This window comes from Orycteropus afer, unplaced genomic scaffold (assembly GCF_000298275.1).
Source record: "Orycteropus afer afer isolate SDZICR_OR568_19922 unplaced genomic scaffold, OryAfe1.0 scaffold00013, whole genome shotgun sequence".
In the NCBI taxonomy this organism is placed as follows: domain Eukaryota; kingdom Metazoa; phylum Chordata; class Mammalia; order Tubulidentata; family Orycteropodidae; genus Orycteropus; species Orycteropus afer.
This window is the reverse complement of record NW_006921600.1, coordinates 21568345-21586126: the sequence shown is the minus strand read 5'-3', so window position 1 is coordinate 21586126 and position 17782 is coordinate 21568345. Positions and strand designations below refer to the sequence as shown.

The following is a 17782-nucleotide window of genomic DNA, read 5'->3' as shown; positions in this document are numbered from 1 at the left end:
TTTTGCAGCAGATTTGCCCAATGCAGTATATCGTCTAATGTCTTAACTGTTACTTCCATTGGTGTTGATTGTAGAACCAAGTAATTTGAAGTCTTTGATAATTTCAACCATTTCTCCATTTATCATGATGGTATCATAACAAAACCTAACCAAACAAAAAAATTCACTGCCATCGAGTTGATTCTGACTCATAGCAACCCCTCCTTGGGTTTCCAAGGCAGTATATCTATGGAAATAGATTGCTCAGTCTTCCTTCCAAGGAGTGACTGGTGGGTTTGAACCACCAGCCTTCTGGTTAGCAGTCATAATGCCTTGGTCACTATGCCAAATGTTTTATCCACTTACTAGATTCTTATAGATCCCAAGTGATTCTTATGTATACCTTAAGAATCACCTGGGGATCTTTTTAAAACTATAGTTTCTTAGTGTGTCTGGGGTGGAATTGCAAATTCTCAGTATGGAGGTAAACTGGAATGAACTGGTTCGAAGTCCTGGAATCAACTTGATGGCACACAACAATATCCACTTAGTAAACCATTTCACGTATCACCAGTGATTCAGAGATCACACTCTGGGAATGCCTGTGAGTTTAGAAATGAGCAGATGATCCCTGATCTAGCATGAGACAACCATGGCAAACTATCCCCATGAACAGTTGTGGGGTAGTATGGGAAATACACCATGTTAAGAGTCCACAGGCCTGGGATCCAGGCCTGGCACTACCATGTACCTAGCAACACTCAGCTATTTATTTGACCATCCCTCCCCAAGATCATCTTCTCATCTGAAGTAAGAAAATAATCATTTCTTCCTCTGTGCTATATGGAGTCACTGTGAGAGTCAAATACATGCTAAAATGCTTTAAAACAGCTGATTTGCCATTGAGTCAATTCTGACTTATGGACACCCCATGTACCCCATGTGTTGCCGAGTAGAACTGTATGTCATAGGATTTTTAAGGCTGTGACTTTTCAGAAGCAGATCATCAGATCTGTCTTCTAAGGTGTCTATGGATAGGTTTGAACTGCCAGTCTTTCAGTTAGTAGTCAAGCGCTTAACCATTTGTGCCACCCAGGGGTTCCTAAAGTGCTTAACTATAAATTGCTATACACATATAAATATTAATACCATGATGTTTTCTTGTGCCTCTGTCCTCCTGCTCTGTACCATAATTGAGCTAGCATTTTATCATTGTGGTTAAGAGCGTGTGCTGTGTTATTCAAGTGTATATGTTTAAGTATGGCTCTAACACTTACTAGCTATCAATCTCAAGTAATTTACTTAATCTCTTTAAGCCTTCAGTATCCTTGTCCATAAGATAGGGATAATACTACTATTAGTTCATAGGTTTGTTTTTTGTTTTTGTTTTAATTTTTATTGTGGTTTGGGTGAAAGTTTATAGAGGAAGTTCATTTTCCATACAGCAATTCATACACATTTTGTCTCATGACATTGACTGCAATTTCCCACAGTATAACAGCTCTCCTCCCACTTCCTCCCCATAGTTACCTCTTTCCTGTGTCCTTCCCTCTCATGCACTCCAGCCCCCTGAACTGTCTCCCTGTGCATACAGTGTCCTTCTGTTCTCCCATGATTTATTGCTCCAAGGAGTGTATCTACCTAATGTAAATGTTCAGCTCATATGCCTGTCTTTTGTTTGGCTGGAAGCCGCAGGAGTGGGTTCAATTCCAGACCTGAAGGGCATCTAAGGGCCATAGTCTCAGGGGTTCCACCAGGCTCTGTCAGACCAGCAAACCTGGTCCTTTTTTTATTTTTAATGATTTTGAGTTTTGTTCCCCATTGTTCTCCCACTTTATCCAGGATCTTCTACATAGATCTCCTTTCTGAGTGGTTGACAGTGGCAGCCAGGCACCATCTAGTTCTTCTGGTCTTATAGTCATATAGGCTGAGAATTGCCTGGTGTACCAGTCCCTTGGACTAATTATTTCCATGCATCTTTGTTTTCTTCATTATTCTTTGCTCTGGACGAGGAGAGATCCATTCTTGTATCTAGATGGCCACTTGCAAGCTTTTAAGATCTCAGTTACTACCTGCCAAAGTAGGATGTGGAACAGTGTTTTTGTGTGGTATGTTATGCCAATTGAGCTAGATGTCTCATAGGGTTATTTTGAAGATTTGATGAATTTCCATCTGGGGAAATACAGCAGCAGACTAGAATTGGGAGCAGTCAAATCAGAAGTTGGGAGCAATCATATTTTGATCATTGGAGCAGATGGGATCACATTTCCATAACCTCATATGTGTCTGGAACTGTGAGCATGTGTATATGCAAGTAGGGGGTGATAGCCCCTTCTCTGAAAACCAAAAGACCCAAACCCACTGCCACTGAGTAGATACTAACTCATAGTGGCCCCCATTGGGTTTCCAAGTCTGTAAATCTTTATGGAAGTAGATTGCCTCATCTTCCTCCCATGGAGCAGCTGGTGGTTTGAACCACCAGCCTTCTGGTTAGCATCCAGTTGCCTTAACCACTATACTACCAGAGCTCCTCTGAGTGCTCAGAAATCTCAAGCTTTCCACAAAAACTCAGTACAGAAAAGAGGAGGAAGCTGATAAGGATATGCCACCACCATACACCGGGCTTGCAGCTGAGGCAAGGACTGAGCCTGCCTTTGACCTTGTTCCTGGTGTGCTGCAAAGCATGCTGGGAGGGGCTGGCATGTGGCTGGACATCATTGGAGGGAGCAGGTGGCAGGTGTGTGTCCTCACACCAAGAAGACCAAGGCTTAGTGAGCCATTATCCCTTCTGTCTCTTTGTTGGTAGAACTGAAGGACGTGAATGAGGGGCTCTAGAATGTAGTTCCTTTACACTAGTCAACGTGGACCTCCCAGAAAAACATGGAGTGAGGTTCTCATCCACCATGAAAATGAGCAGCTGCCCAGATGCTCAGGGCCTTAAGGAAATATAAGATGGACCTCATAGAAACTGGGCCAGAAACTGAATGACCTCAGAAAAGGAATTGTAGGCTGAGCAGCTATGACTTTTTTTTCCCTTACAGAAAATGAAGGAGTACCTGGAGGGCAGGAACCTCATCACCAAGTTGCAAGCCAAGCACGACCTGCTCCAGAAAACCCTGGGAGAAAGTGAGTGTGGGAACTCTGCTGGAGGTTTGACAGAGAGGAGAAGGCTGAGCCCTGAACTTTATTGCTGAACACATGCCTCCATCATAAGCCCAGTGGGTCTGATCTTGTTAGATGAATACGTTTCTTTTCCTAGCCCATTTGATGTGGGAGCAGACGCCCCAAATGACTGCTTGAGTAATGGGCAAAGGCCAGTGCTTAATGAAGCACTAATGTACATCATCCATTTGTTTAAATGGAGCATGCCTGCTCTCCACCCAGACCTCTCCCCTGCCACAATTGGGGTGAAGGGGCTACTGGGTTATTACTCTCTCCATACTTTGTTACAACTCCCAGCTCCTCTGTGGCATGACTGAGGCTGGAGCCAGAAGGTAGGGAGCTGTGAGATGAGCTACCCAGCTGCTCTGAGAGGATTCTCAGAGGCAGGGGTGATAACCAGAGTGTGGTTTTCTGGAGCTTCAAGATTGAGTGTCGGTTCCCCTCTGCTTTGAAGGGTCCTGATGCTGGTGAAGTGGCAGTCCTCTCTCTGCTTGGGCCTGCCATGCTGAGGCCACAGTGCTGAACGGACTGTCTCATCTCATCTGGTAGAATGAGTTTAACCAGATCCTGGAAAGTAGCAAGGCAGAGAACGGGACTGGCACTCTGGACTTCCTCTCCTCAGCTGTCAAACAGAAGGAGAAGGTTAAAACAGAAGTTTCCCTGTTTTTTTTTTTTTTTGGCACCCTGCCCAGGTCTCCTGCCTAGCTCTCAGCATCCTGTGATTAATGGGATTTCCAGGTTGGGGATTCCTCCTCCCTGCCCTGCTAATCTCCTGACTTAAAGATGGGGAAGGAGGGCAATAGGGAATATGTAGTAACATCAGTGAAAGGCAAACCTGCACTCACACAGAGGTCTAATGTCATATAAATTCTCAAGCACTCTTAAGGGAAACTTCAGGGTATAGCCAAGTGTGCAGTACTCACCGGATCATTAGCCCCAGAAATCGGAGTTCCTCTTTTCATGCCAGAGCCTCCTACCCACCCTTCTCCCGTCCTGGACAAGCCCCCCGATGATTAATTCCTTTTCTTCCAAAGTCTTTGAGCTTGTCACTTTCAAGGCATTTTCTTTTAGGTAGAGAAAGTCCATTAGGTAAGCCCCTGTTTTCTTTCCTCCCCACCACCCAAGGCACTCAGGGTGAACAGTCAGGCTGAACAGGTTTGGGCATTGAGGTCCAAACTTTGCTTATAGAAAATCTTTACTCTTGGGTTATCAGACTACTCTGTGGGGAATTGGAAGAAAGCCCAGAACTATTTGAAGCAAGTTATAGCTGTGATTTCTTTTTGTCAAGAAAATCTAAGCATAGTCTATAAGTAGCCTGGGAGCAGGGCCTCAGGACACGCGTGCACACACGCATACAAGCACACACCGCTATGAAGGGGCGAATGTTGGTGACCATTCATTTGCACTGCAAATTGCCTTAATCGAAAGATGACAAGTTCCAGCAATAAGGGGAAAAAAATCACTGCAGATCTCCTATGTGCAAGTCATCCTGTCCCCGCCTTCTGTATGCATTTGTCATCATAATGCAAGAGCCCCTTGTTCTTGCCGCAGAGGGATAATTGATGTGTGTGAATATTCCAGAATGGAAATGGGACAGATGTTGAAAATAATAGCTCAGAATAATATTTTTGCAGATGAAAGCTGAGCCTTTGGTAGTGAAAAGCTGTTGGGGCCAGGGGAGGGTGTTGTTCGGGATGAGCTGAACTGTAATCAACAATTAGCAACCTTTAAAGGCAAAGAAAAAGCCTAGGTCCTCCCCCAGCCACCCCTGCTCTGTGGGGTTGCCTTTTCAGGAGCTTGGATAAGGAAGCTTGGGAGCTAATCTCTCCTTCCCCAGCTCCGCCTTGCATAGGTTTTTCCCTAGCCATCTAATATAGATCTAATACAGATTAAGCTCCACTGACCATGAACCTATGGAAAGCAACATATTTTACATCACGGCTCTTGTACGCATGCATATGTATTTAAAAAAAAAAAAAAAGAATATGTCTTATCAATTTTCATGCTCTCTATTCCATTTTTTAAAGCTGGTTGTGACCCATTTTATTTCATATTCAGGCTAACTATTGAGTTGAAAAACACTGTTTGAAGCAGTATCAGCATTAAATCTCAGCTATTTGCCATCCAACCCAACCTAATAGGAGAATTTAGTCTGAATCTAAAGCTAAAACCTACGTATATTCTATATCCCCGCCCCCAAACAACTCCTTCTTTCTTTATTCCAGCTGTGTACATGTTAGCCTGTGTGTGTTTTCTTTTCATACACTCAGGAGCAAGCAAGCTTGTCTCTCCCTGCCTACCACACGCATATCCCACATACATGTATACAAATGAGAAGCTAAATTTCATCTCCAGGAAGAGTTCTAATAATTCGGTCTCTAAAACATGATCTGCCTTCTTGTTTGTTACTCCGTCACCACTACCACCACCACCACCACCACCCCACTTTCCCACTGGAAAGCAGAGTTGTCATCCCTGAATACTGGGGATACTGGGCTGGGAATCAGCATCAGAAACAGAACTGGCTCTGACAGAGGCTGTGTGCTTCTCCATTTTTGCCACCTGAAACACCCGACACATTGTTATACTAGTGGTTTTTTACTGACTCATGGCAACCTTACATGTGTCAGAGTAGAACTGTACTCCATAGAGTTTTTGATGGTTCGTTTTTAGGAACTAGATCACCAGGCCTTTCTTCTGAGGCACCTCTGCATGGACTTGAACCCCCAACCTTTTGGTTAGCAACAAAGGCCACCCAGGGACTCTTTTCACCACCCAGGGACTCTGGGAAGTCAGGCCAAACCAAACCACTGTCCTTGAGCCAATCCTGACTCTTAACAACCCTATAGGGCAGAGTAGGAGTAGGGCAGGGCATGATAATTCCTAGGAGCAGATCTCCCTCATTCAATATGTGCCTTTTGCCTTTTTCTTCCCAACAGGTCAGCGGACAGATTGCAGCCTGGCCAGGTAGGTGTGGCCTGGGCAGCCCTGGGAAGGGATGACGAGAGGAGAGGACCGTGGGTAGAGCGATTCCAGCCTGGGAAGAAGCCAAGGAGTTGAGTTGTGAAGGGTTTCAATGACTTTGTGAAGGAGTGGCCTAGGATGGTGTTGCTTCTTTCCTTCTGCCTTGCTGACCCCATCTGGTCTCAAATGGAAATAGGATGTGCTATGAGCTGAGCACAACTGAGGAACGGTGTTACTACTTGCTGAAATAGTCCCTGAGACGGTTTCATTACACTACAAGAGAAATAAATGCTTGACTCTAGAAGAATCTGGTAATCGAACCTTAGTTGCTAGACTTCAACATGTGGACTTTGGGGAGTCTCTGACCCAGAGAAGGCAAATGAGGAAATAGCATTTGAGCTGAGATTTTTTTTTAGTGCATGGAAATGGTGACAGGCCCTAATTAGTGACTACTGCTGCATAATGAAATACTACATCACGTTGGCTTGCCAAGCAACGTTAGTAGAAATCCTTGCCCGATGAACAAGTATGCAACCCTCCCAATCTTTTCCCACCTTCCCCTCCCTCCCTTACCCAGCCAAATATTTTTCCCTCCCAGTCACTGTGCTGCTATGAGAAAACTCTGTGAACTGGCAAAGAGCAAAGCATTCATGCAGCCAACAGTTCTCAGATGCCTAAAAATGTGCTGATTTAACTGAGGAAAGAGCTCTAATGGGCTGGACTCCTTTGAGACCCTGGGGTTAGACCATTATATCAACCACTTGTATCTGCCAACACACACAATAATCATGAGGCCATTTACAATTATAGGCTCATTATTTAGAAATAGCTTCATATGGCTTTCATCGTTTTGTCCTTGTGGATTATAATAAAGATCCCATTAATATACCAGTCTTGATGACTAGAAGAAACCTGAATAATAGAATTCCATGGAATATATCTTCTTGGTGATAGTCTTAATATAAGTTCATCTAAAGCCCTATATCTGCTGAGGACCCTCTGAAAATTAGAAGAGCTGAGTTGAATTCCCTGTTACTATGTGACCTTGGCCTATTCTCTTCCCCTCTCTGAGCTCCAGTTTCCTCAGCTATAAGACAAGAGAATTACACTAGATCTGAGGAGCCCTGGGGTTGCACAGAGGTTCCTCAGGAGTGGTCTGGTGGAAAGGCGGAGGAAGGCCCAGTAACCAAGCTCTGGTCCCGGCCTGCACTCAAAGCTGGGCAGCACTGCTTTGGGTATTGTCCCTCTGATTTAGATTCCCTTTGAGAAAAGGCTTTTGAAGCTAAACTCGGCTTGAAAAAGCATCGAGCTAGTGGATCGCCAAAATTCCTTCCAGCTTGAGTACTCTACCTTCTAAATTTAAGAAAATTGCTCCCTGTCTTTTTCCTCAGGAAGAAAATAAAACTATAGCTTCCTTTAGTGTTTGCCACTGTTTCCTTACATATAGGAGGATCTTATTGTCTAATCTGAATGTACCTTACTGCAAATTGAACCAGTTTCCTCCTGTTCTAATTTTGAATGGTGGTATCTCTGCGCTTGTATGAAGGGAGGAGCTTTATTGGAAAAGTAAACTCACAAGACTTTTTAGCCGTTTCTGAGTCTGAGTGGAACAATGTGATTTCTTTCATCAACCACCAAATGATTTTTTAATTATTAAAAAGATATTTTACTTCTGAGTTTCAGAGTGGTTGCTTATCTCATTCTGTCCCCTCTCTTTTCCTCCCTGTTTCTGGATCGGTATTCTGATTCGGCGGGGTCAACTGCAGGCGTAGCTCAACTGTGAGGAAACAGGTAAGGACCAAGAAAGAGTCCACTGATCTGGTTTTAGAGTCAGTTGTATCCTGCACATGTTGGAGGAACTCTGCTCTGAGTAGGATGGGTGCTTTTCTGACTTCATACCTAAGTTTGGAATGTTCCATTCAGTCATAGTATGTTTAATATTATAGCAACATCTTCCTGTGTACTAGGGATTGGTTTTGATGGTGGCAGATTGTGCCAGAACTGCTCGTGGTGTCACCTCCAGAGACCACACGATAACCTCACACCTCCTACATCTTTATCAGTATGTCAGTGTCTCACAGCAGCTAACACCTGAACTGGGCAGTCTTGTTTTAAGTTTGCAGATGTTTGTTTGCTTATTTGTTTGTCTCTGGTGCTGTGGTCATTCTAGATGTATTCTTAACACATGTTAAATATGCAGAGGGAAGTCTGCTATAGGGGTAGCAGGCAGGAGCTGTTAAAGTCTGCAATTTTACACATGATCTTCAGTATTATAATAAATTTTGACCCTGGATAGCCAGCTCTCATTACCCATATTAGGAGGGATTTAGCAATAGCATGGATAATCCACATCAATGGATAATCTAAACAGCACTTGTGGCTTGTTCACAAAAAAAAAAAAAAAAAATTAATTGAAGTATTTTTTTGCAGTAGCAGATTTGACTTCTAATTATACTTTATGGAGAATACTGGAATGATTTTGTGCCCCCTAAGCTCAAAGCAGCTAAGCAGTAGGCAGTTAGCAGGGAGCAGGTGGAAAGAACTTGAAAATATTTTTGTGTCTACCAGAAGAAAGCTGATTGAGCCTTTAAAAAATCATCTTGGATAATTCACAGTGGCTCTGGCCATAGGGAGATAATCAAACGTAGGGGACAAGAGGTTTCTGTGGTGTCAGCAACTCCAGCAGCCTTCAGCTGACGTGGCTGCTCAGGCTGGGAGGGCACTCCAGCTGGGGAACTGGGATGGCGTAGACTCCACTTCGCTTAGCTTTGCTGTAGCTATTTCTTTTTCCCTTCTGCAGATTAGTGAGAATGCCATCTGATGGAATTACACATTTTTTACATCACAAAAATTTCATGGTAACTCTCCATCCTCTATTTCTTTCTTCTTCCCCTTTTTCCCTTAATTTCATTTAAAACTAGAGAGGAATGGAGTGCCTGCCAGATAGAAATTATTGAATTTAGAATTAAGAGTTAGAGTATCTGAAAGATAAAGCAAGCCTTTTTCCCTCTTCCACAAAGAACAGAATTGGACTTGAAGTTGGTTCCTTTCAGTTCCTGGACTGAAACAGGGCCTTCTGGTTTTAGATGGGGCATATGTATGAATGTTTTGCAGCTCTGCTCTGGCTGTAGGAGTGCAGAGACCATGGTTGGAGGAGGAGAGCCTGTTAGCTCGGGCTGACAGGGGGCATGCTTCCCTGATTGGGCTTGCCATGGGAAGGGACTGGCACCCATCTGGTTTGCATCCTGCTGCGCCTAAGCAATTGGAGGCAAAGTGTATTTGCCTGGTGCCAGATTTGCGTAGGGAGCTCTAGTGGCATAGTGCCTAAGGCATTTGACTGCTAACCAGAAGGCTGGTGGTTCAAACCCACCAGCCACTCCTTGGAAGATTGGGCAATTTACTTCCATAGAGAAACCACCTTGGAAACCCAAGGAGGGGTCGCTATGAGTCAAACCAACTTGAAAGCAGTGAATTTGGTTTGGAGATTTGCATAGGAATTCCAAGATACACCAAATCTCTCCATCAAATAAAGACCTTGTTTTCATTCTGTTGCTCCACTTTCTCTCTAGTAGCTCATATTTGATGGTAGATCACCAGAGAGTTTTCCTCAGATATACAGGTGGGTAGAAAAGATTTGGGAAATTAGTAATCTCGTGTAAATAATCAGGAAATAAATGTTTCCTTGTTTATGGCCATTCAGCCAAACAAGAGGAAGGGTCTGATAACTTCTATTTTTGAAGATTCCTGATGGGTTCCAGTCATTTCTGACCCTAGCAAAGACTAGGTTTAAACCATCCCAGTTCTTAAAAATGAAACACCTGGATTGTTGCTTCTAGGCCTTCCCTGTTCCCTTCAAGTTCCAGTGTTTTCTCCCTCCCAGTTACTACTTTCATATTTACTTTGTGGATCCTTCTTTCTCCATCCCTCTAAATTTAGGCATTATTCCAAAGCTTGGCCCTCTCTTGACTTCTCTTCGTATTATTTGCCTTGTCTGTTGTATTTCCTTAGATAAATCTTTTTTCCTTCCTTTAACGTTCTTTTTCTCTATAATGCTGTCACTCTAAGCCTTTGGATCTCATTCCCAACTGACTGGACATTTATGCTTGAAAGTTGAGAGAGCACCATCTACTCTTGACATCAGTTTCTTCACCTTCTCCCTCCACATATAACTTCTTTAGCACCACCCCTAACTTCTCTGTTTCTGTTCATGGGGACCTCCCCCATCTTCACAGTCCCTGAAGCCCCAAATCTTATATCTGATCTCTCTTTTTTTTACATCACCCACATGTAATGACTTGTCAAGATTTGTACTTTCTCCCTTAGTAAAAATAGAAATCTAGCAAGTAGAGACTAGTCCATGACAAAAACCCTACCCCTCTCAATCATGAGAATTATGCCAAATAATTGCATACTGTGGCATTATCTGGGTGCTTCATGATTGCTTTCTACTGAAGACCACTGGAGCCTGCTTTACTGTATTTTTCATGTCATGCCTGCTGCTCTTCCCACTTTTGGTTTGTTGTCGATCAGCCTGACTCATGGTGACCCCATGTGCAGGAGAATGAAATACTACCCAGTCCTGCCCAGTCAGTTGCGGGTCAGAATAGTGTGATCCATAGAGTTTTTATTGGCTGATTTTCAGAAGTTGATCACCAGGGCTTTCTTCCTAGTTTGTCTTAGTCTAGAAGCTCTGCTGAAACCTGTTCAGCATCATAAAGACCCACAATCCACTGATGGGTGGTGGCTGCATGTGAGGTATGTTGTCTGGGAATTGAACCCAGTTCTCCTGCATAGAAGGCAAGAATTCTACCACTGAAGTACTGTTACTCTTCATCTGAACGCATGGAAATCTGGCCTAATTGTTCTTAAAGGCCCCTACCAACTCTAAAATTATATGATGAAAAATTGAATTAAACTGACATAGATTCTACATTGGGGGAGACAGACAGAGGGGGAGTGACAGACACTGAGTAAAAACACATTGAGAAATTGCTCTGTCAGGCAAAGTGGATGGTGAGCTGTAGGTCACTGGGGACACCACAGAAGCACGTCCTAGGGGAAAGCATTAATTTAGAGCTTAGAAACATCACACAGAGGGAGGAGAATAATAGGAGGGTTGGGCACCTGATGACTCTGTCCAGTTTTTGCTTCCACTGGACTCTACCTTAGGTTCCATTGGAGCAGGGAGCCAGGAACTTGCTCTTCTTCTATAGTAAGACAGAACTTCTCAGTCTACCCTACCTGCCACAGATTACCCTCTGGGACCTTCTGTCATACTATTGGTAACTATGGACATGCTACTTCCTGCCAACAGCCCTACATACTCCCCCCTTAAAAACCATTAATACTCCATTTCTTGCAAGTCCAGGCACAATTTTGCTCTCATGTAACTTGTTGAAACCAATGACCTGTGAGCTTCCCAGTCTACCCTCTTCTGGATCTTTGTACAATAAGTCTCCAGGTTACAAACATATGACTTATCAACAACTCTTATTTGCCTTTCAATGTTATTTAAATTTGCCCTCACTCTGAAACAATTGCACCAAGCCCTATTCATAAAAATTCTTCATCACAGTCACCTTCACTTGCTGTAGGTACAGTTTTTAAATCATGGGAAAGGCTTCAAGCTTTTTCTTGCACTAAAGTAAAGCTAAATATGAACCATATGTACCTGTTCCAACTTACCTACAAATTCGACTTAAAGACACATTTAGGAATAGATCTCATTAATAACCAGGGACGGCCTGTATATAAATCTGGGGACAGGAAAGCATTACGAAAAATCTTCATGTTGCCATCAGCATTGTGGCTGCTATTAACTGTAAATGAAAAACATAATAACGTCTGTAAACATAAGTACATTTCCAAACAAGTGGGGCTTTTGTTTTTCTTACAGTGGAACTCAGTTTTTTCATGCTAGCAGGGGGTGAGGACCAGGAGTCTTCTTCCCAGATCACCCGAGGCCAGTTGACGAAGTAGTGATGCTGATGCAAGGGCAGGTGCTGGCCACCATGGCTGGAAAGCTGGAGGAGGCATATGGGTTCAGGGGTCATGAGGATGAGCATTTGGGTCATCAGGACCTTCTTAACTCCAGCCCTGCCTTGGCACATGCGAAATCCCTTTGGCAGCATGCCTGGTTCCCAGCAAGCTTGGGAGCTAGAGGCCGAGCCAGACCTTCTCTCAGCCTGACTTCTTCATGAAGCCCAGCTGCTTCCCTAATAGTGGCCAAACCCCATGGCTACAGTTGAAAATTCACAGCCAGGTCACAGGCAGACTTGTGAAATGGGCAGAACACCCCTATCCCACTTGATATTCCAATCTCTATCCTGCATATTTAAAATCCTTTCTATGTTCCAGTAAGTTCAGTGCCCCTTGCCTGATTTCCTTGTTCTCCAGGGCTGAATTATTGTGCATTTAGCTGCCTTTTAATAATAGTCTACTAGATTTCAGTAGTATTTGGTATAACATTGAGCTTTATTTGTCAGGGTCTTAAGGATGCAGTGTGGGTGGTGCTAAAGTGTTCATGCTTAGAGAGACACTACCTAGGTTTGAGTCCTGGCTCTGCTACTTATCGTCTGTGTGACAACAAGCAGCTCTTTAACTTCTTTAAGCCTTTGTTTCCTCATTTGTAAAATGAGGATAATAGAATATACACCACTGGGTCATTGCCAGGATCAGTCTATCTAACCAAAAAAAAAAAAAAAAACCAAACTCAAGACCATCAAGACAGATCTGACTTATAGCGACTACTTGGATTTCTGAGGCGGTATCTCTACAGAAGTAGATTGCCCAAACTTCCTTCAGAGGAGTATGGCCAATACGTCCATAAATTCCTCTGTAAATAGTAAGCACTAATTTTCATGTACCAGTAGGAAATACTACTCTCCTCACTACCAACTTTCTCTTCAGTTTGTAGACAGAAAATCAAGGCCCAGAGAAGTCAGATGACTTGAGCAGGGTCATATTACAAAATGGTAGAGCAAACATTGACACTGGGGTGGCCTGCTTCTTTGCTTAGCACCAATTAGTCTCCTCTGTTTCCATGGGTGCTTTTTAGGTTTTTGTTTGTTTGTTTTTTCCCTTTCTTCCCTACCTTTCATGCCAAGCAAACTCCCTATCTGAAGCTCCCCTTGGCTCATTCTGCTGCCTTCAGTGGCTATTAATTGAGCACCTACTATGTGAGACGTATGGCCAGCCTTGGGCACCTGAGAACTGACATGGACCAGACCTGCTCTTGTAGAGTTTAGCTATAATGGTGGCAAATGCAAACATCTCCATCCACACAATTAATTAACACCATGATAAGGTTGTGAGACAAAGTGCAGGGTACTAAGGGCCAGTAGACAGGGGATCTGATCTCCTTTGTGAAATCTGAGAAAGGATCCTTGTGGATGGGTATTTACACTAAGACCAGAAGTATGCCTAGCAATTAACCAAGAGAAGAGTGGGGAGTACTGGGTTAAAGAGCATTTCAGCATCAGGAGCAGCTTGCTCAAAGCCCTGAGGCAAAGAAGGACTTCTCTGAGGAACAGAATGACGGTCAATGTGGCTGTAACAGAGGTGGTGGGGAAGAGTGGAAGGAAATGAAACTGGAGGCAAAGGCAGGGTCTAGCACAGGCAAGACTGTGTAAAGAAAATGATGAGAAGTCTCTGAAAGATTTTAACCAGAGAGTCAATGATAAGAATAGAGTTTTAAAAAGATCATCCAAACACTGTGTGAGGGAAGAGAAAACATGGACTGGAAGGCAGCAGGGATGGGAATGAGAAAGCACTGATTGAAATATTGGTGGCTTTGACTGGATGGTGGCAGTAGAGATGGAGAGTCATGAATGGATTTAAAAGACAAAATTGACAATGTATTGATTGGCTGGGTAGCCAGGGATGGGAAGCTGGTTTGGGATAAAAGATGTTCAGTTCAGCTTATTATAAACTGTATTTAAGGCATGTGTGTAGCATTCCAAGTAGGTGCTGGTGTATGGGCCCTGGAGCTTGGAGGAAAGATGGGCACCACTGCCACCTGAGACTGTTTCAGCAGTGTGGCCCATTTTCTTTGATCCTGGGTCGTCCTTATTTTGAAGATCCTAATGTTAGTTTCTCTCTGGCTTTTCAGGATTCCAGCCAGGCAATTCCTCTTGTGGTAGAAAGCTGTATCCGATTCATCAGCAGACACGGTAAGCAGCATTACAACCTTGCCCATATTTGTGCAAGGACTGGGGAGGACTTCCAGGAATTCTTTGTAGGGTAAGAATAGAGGTTGACTTCCCATCCTGACATGCAGAAAAGGAACGAAATCTTCTTTGTTCATATAATGTCTCCCTTCTCAGTATGGCCACACCTAGACATTGAGACAAAGACATTATATTTTGACCCAAAATGCCTGAGCCACTTACCACACTTCTTCTCTACCTTGAAAGTGAATTCTAAATTACAGCTGTCATGTATGTACAGTGAGGACTATGTGGTGGCAGGAAATTTGCCATTACTCACTGTCTTTGCACATGTAAGTATCTCCCACTGCACAGTCTTGACCCTTTTATAACATTGACTTACTGTACCGGACTGGTTTGGAAACACCTCTTTGTCTAATGTTTCACTGATTCTTAATAGCATTCAGTTTTTGTTCTGGTTTGGTCTCACGCGAGTCATCTGCCCCAAGAGCTCAGTTAGTAACTGGTCTTAAAGCTGTAGCCAACATTTGAGACTCTGCAGGCCTGACTCCTTCTCATACCTAAGTCAAGTCACACTATCTTCTGCTTGCAGAAAGCTTATGCTCATAAACTCTGTCCCTCACCAGCTACTGGTCTTGTTGGGCAGCATTTAAAGATTTAGATTAAAGGCCAGAGAACTGCTTTTTCCAGGGGTCAGAGTATTTGGAGAGCACAGATACATGATACCAAGCCATGGAGATTTCTAGGAATTGGGCATCAAATTTGTTTTTTCCCATCTCTTTTAGGAAAAGGGACAGAATAACTTGGAGTTAGGGGGTATGCAGACGACTGAATTCAGAGGCAGCCGTCTCTCTCTTTCCCCTTGCCTTCCCTTTTCATTATAAGCTGGGATATTGCGTGGTTCATTTTTGGAATAGTAATTATTTTAGTGTACGTACGATTTATCTCATTTTGATCAACTACAATTTGTTATCCTTATCTCTATTCACTTGAAGTAACAACATTGTATATCACTATTGAACAGTCCACAAATATTTATCAAGCCCTAATCAATGCTAGACACCATGCATTACCAAGTAGGAAAACAAAACAGGGATAATACTTTGTCTTTATATGGCTTTATGATATAGTTGAGAGAAAATAAATAAGCATGTGATTTTTAAATAAAAAGAGATAAGTTCTAGTAATTCAGAATAACACTATAAGAAATTTCACAAGATAGTAATGATGAATAGTCAAGCTGTTGGCAAAGATAAGTACAAACACAGTTCAGGAGAGGAGGAATTACTTGTGCCTAAGGGAACTGTAGGAGCTCTGGTAGCGTAGTGCCTAAGGCACTTGACTGCTAACCAGAAGGCTATCAGTTCAAACCCACTAGCCACTCCTCAGAAGGAAAGTTGGGCAATCTACTTCTGTAGTGATACCACCTCGAAAACCCAAGGAGGGGTCACTATAAGTCGGGTCCAACTTTATGGCACATAACAACACAATAACAACAAAGGAGCTGTGATGACATAGTATTTAAGACATTTGGCTGCTAACCAAAAGGTCAGTGGTTCAAACCCACTAGCCACTATGTAGAAGAAAAATGAGACAGTCTGCTTCCATAAAGATTTACAACCTTAGAAACCCTGTGGAGCTCTCTATGAGTCAGAATTAACTCATTGGCAGTGAGTTTGGGTGTTGGTTTTTTTTTTTTTTTTTTTCGAAAGGAGAATAGGAAGAAGAGAATTTGAACTCCTATTTATTGATCCATGCATTCCATTCATTCATTAATTCATTCAATAAATATATGTTGATTGTCCATTGTGTACCAAGAGAACATTTCTGTCTTCATGGACCTTACATTCTACTGAAGGACAGATAAACACAAATTAATTGATTAGTCAATGAATAATTTATAGTACGTCAGGTGTTGGTAAGTTTCATGCAGGAAAATAAAACTGGGTACAGGTATGGGGAGGGGACATTGTTTTAGATGGGTTGTTAAGGGAAAAGGCCTTTCCTAAAAAGGTGACATTTGAGCAGAGTCCTGTAGGCATTGAGGGATAAGCTACTTGATATATCTAGGAAAGAGTGTTTTGTGGAGAAGGAACCTCAAGAGCAGAGACACTGAACACAGACTGTGCTTGGCTTATGTGAGAAATAGCAGGCAGGAAGCCAGTGTGGCTGGAGTAGGAGCACTAAGGAGAATGATAGGAAATAAAACTAGAGGCCAGACTCTAAAGGCTAGGCCAACTCTTCTTGGCTAGGTGGTGGTTGAGTTTTATTCTGAGTGAGATGGGAAGCTGTTGGAAAATTTTGAACAGGGAGTGGTCTCTGTAAAGGATCCCTGGGCTGCATGGAGATAAGACCATAGGAGGAAGAGTAGAAGCAGGGAGAGCAGTTAGGAAGCCACTGTAACAGCCCAGGGAAAATGAGCCGGTGGCTTTGAACAGGGTGTTAGCCATGGAAGAGGTGAGACTTGGACAGGTTTCAGATACAGTGTCTTGAATGTACCTGCCCATGTTCCCATACAGGCACAGTGTGTAAGGCGACTAAAAGGTAGCATATAGCAGCTGCTCAAAAAAAAAAATTGTCCAGCTAAATTGAATTTTTTCCCAAATAGTACTTCAGGGTATTCTGAACTCCTAAAAATTATGGTTGAGAATGTTGTATATGTGCCTTTACTGGCATAGGGTCCATAAACCTTTGTCAGTCTCAGGCCATGGCCCACAAAATGCTGGGAGGTTTTATATGCTTACCATCTTCATAAGGAGCTGTGGTGGTATGCGCTGCCTAAGCCATTTGACTGCTAACCGGAAGGTTGGCAATGCAAAACCATCAGCTGCTCCATGGGAGGAAGGTGGGGCAATCTACTTCCATAAAGATATACTGCCTCGGAAACCCAGAGGGGTTGCGGTGAGTCAGAATTGACTCGATGGCGGTGAGTTGGTTTTTTTTTAAACCATCTTCATATCGCTGGGAAATAGATAATTATAGTCCCCATTTTAGAGAGGAGGAAGCTGAGGCTGATCTGTTAACAGTGGGTCAGGGTGACCCAAGAAGAGTTAAAGAAAGGGATATGAGGGATGACTGAGACCAAATCATGATTAAAGAAAACATTTTCATGAGAAAGGCAATAAAGTAATGTGAGCCAAGAGGTGGCTGTTGTAGTGATCGTTTAAAAAATTCTCTAGAAGAGCAACTTTTGGCAACAGCTGGATCCCACGCAAAATGGAAGAGTTTGTGCCACTTCCAAATAACTCATCTAGTTTTATGCTTTTATGTTTTATGCTTTTGTGTATGGGGATTTGTTTTATGCTTTTATGTTATAGTGTACACTAAGAAAAAGTTAAAAAAAAAAAAAGAATTATGGATGTGTAATGTTGGTCATGTGAGGACTGACCTGCATTATAATAAAAAAGGCAACTGGTTTTCTGTTTTACTTTCTGGAAACTGACTTTGGTTTATTCGTATTCCTGCTTTTAGAATCATCGCATTGTTGTTGTTGTTGTTATGTGCCGTCG

At 43.0% G+C, this 17782-nt stretch overlaps 1 protein-coding gene across 1 annotated transcript in view; it reads left to right on the top strand.

The window, feature by feature from the left end:
• The window catches only part of SRGAP2 (SLIT-ROBO Rho GTPase activating protein 2), a 351569-nt gene that overhangs the window by 296945 nt on the left and 36842 nt on the right, over positions 1–17782 (top strand). Inside the window, exons 10-13 of the mRNA XM_042782562.1 lie at positions 3021–3105; positions 6081–6108; positions 7872–7896; positions 14216–14276. Coding sequence (XP_042638496.1) covers positions 3021–3105; positions 6081–6108; positions 7872–7896; positions 14216–14276 — 199 coding nt within the window. The remainder of the gene's footprint in view (positions 1–3020; positions 3106–6080; positions 6109–7871; positions 7897–14215; positions 14277–17782) is intronic.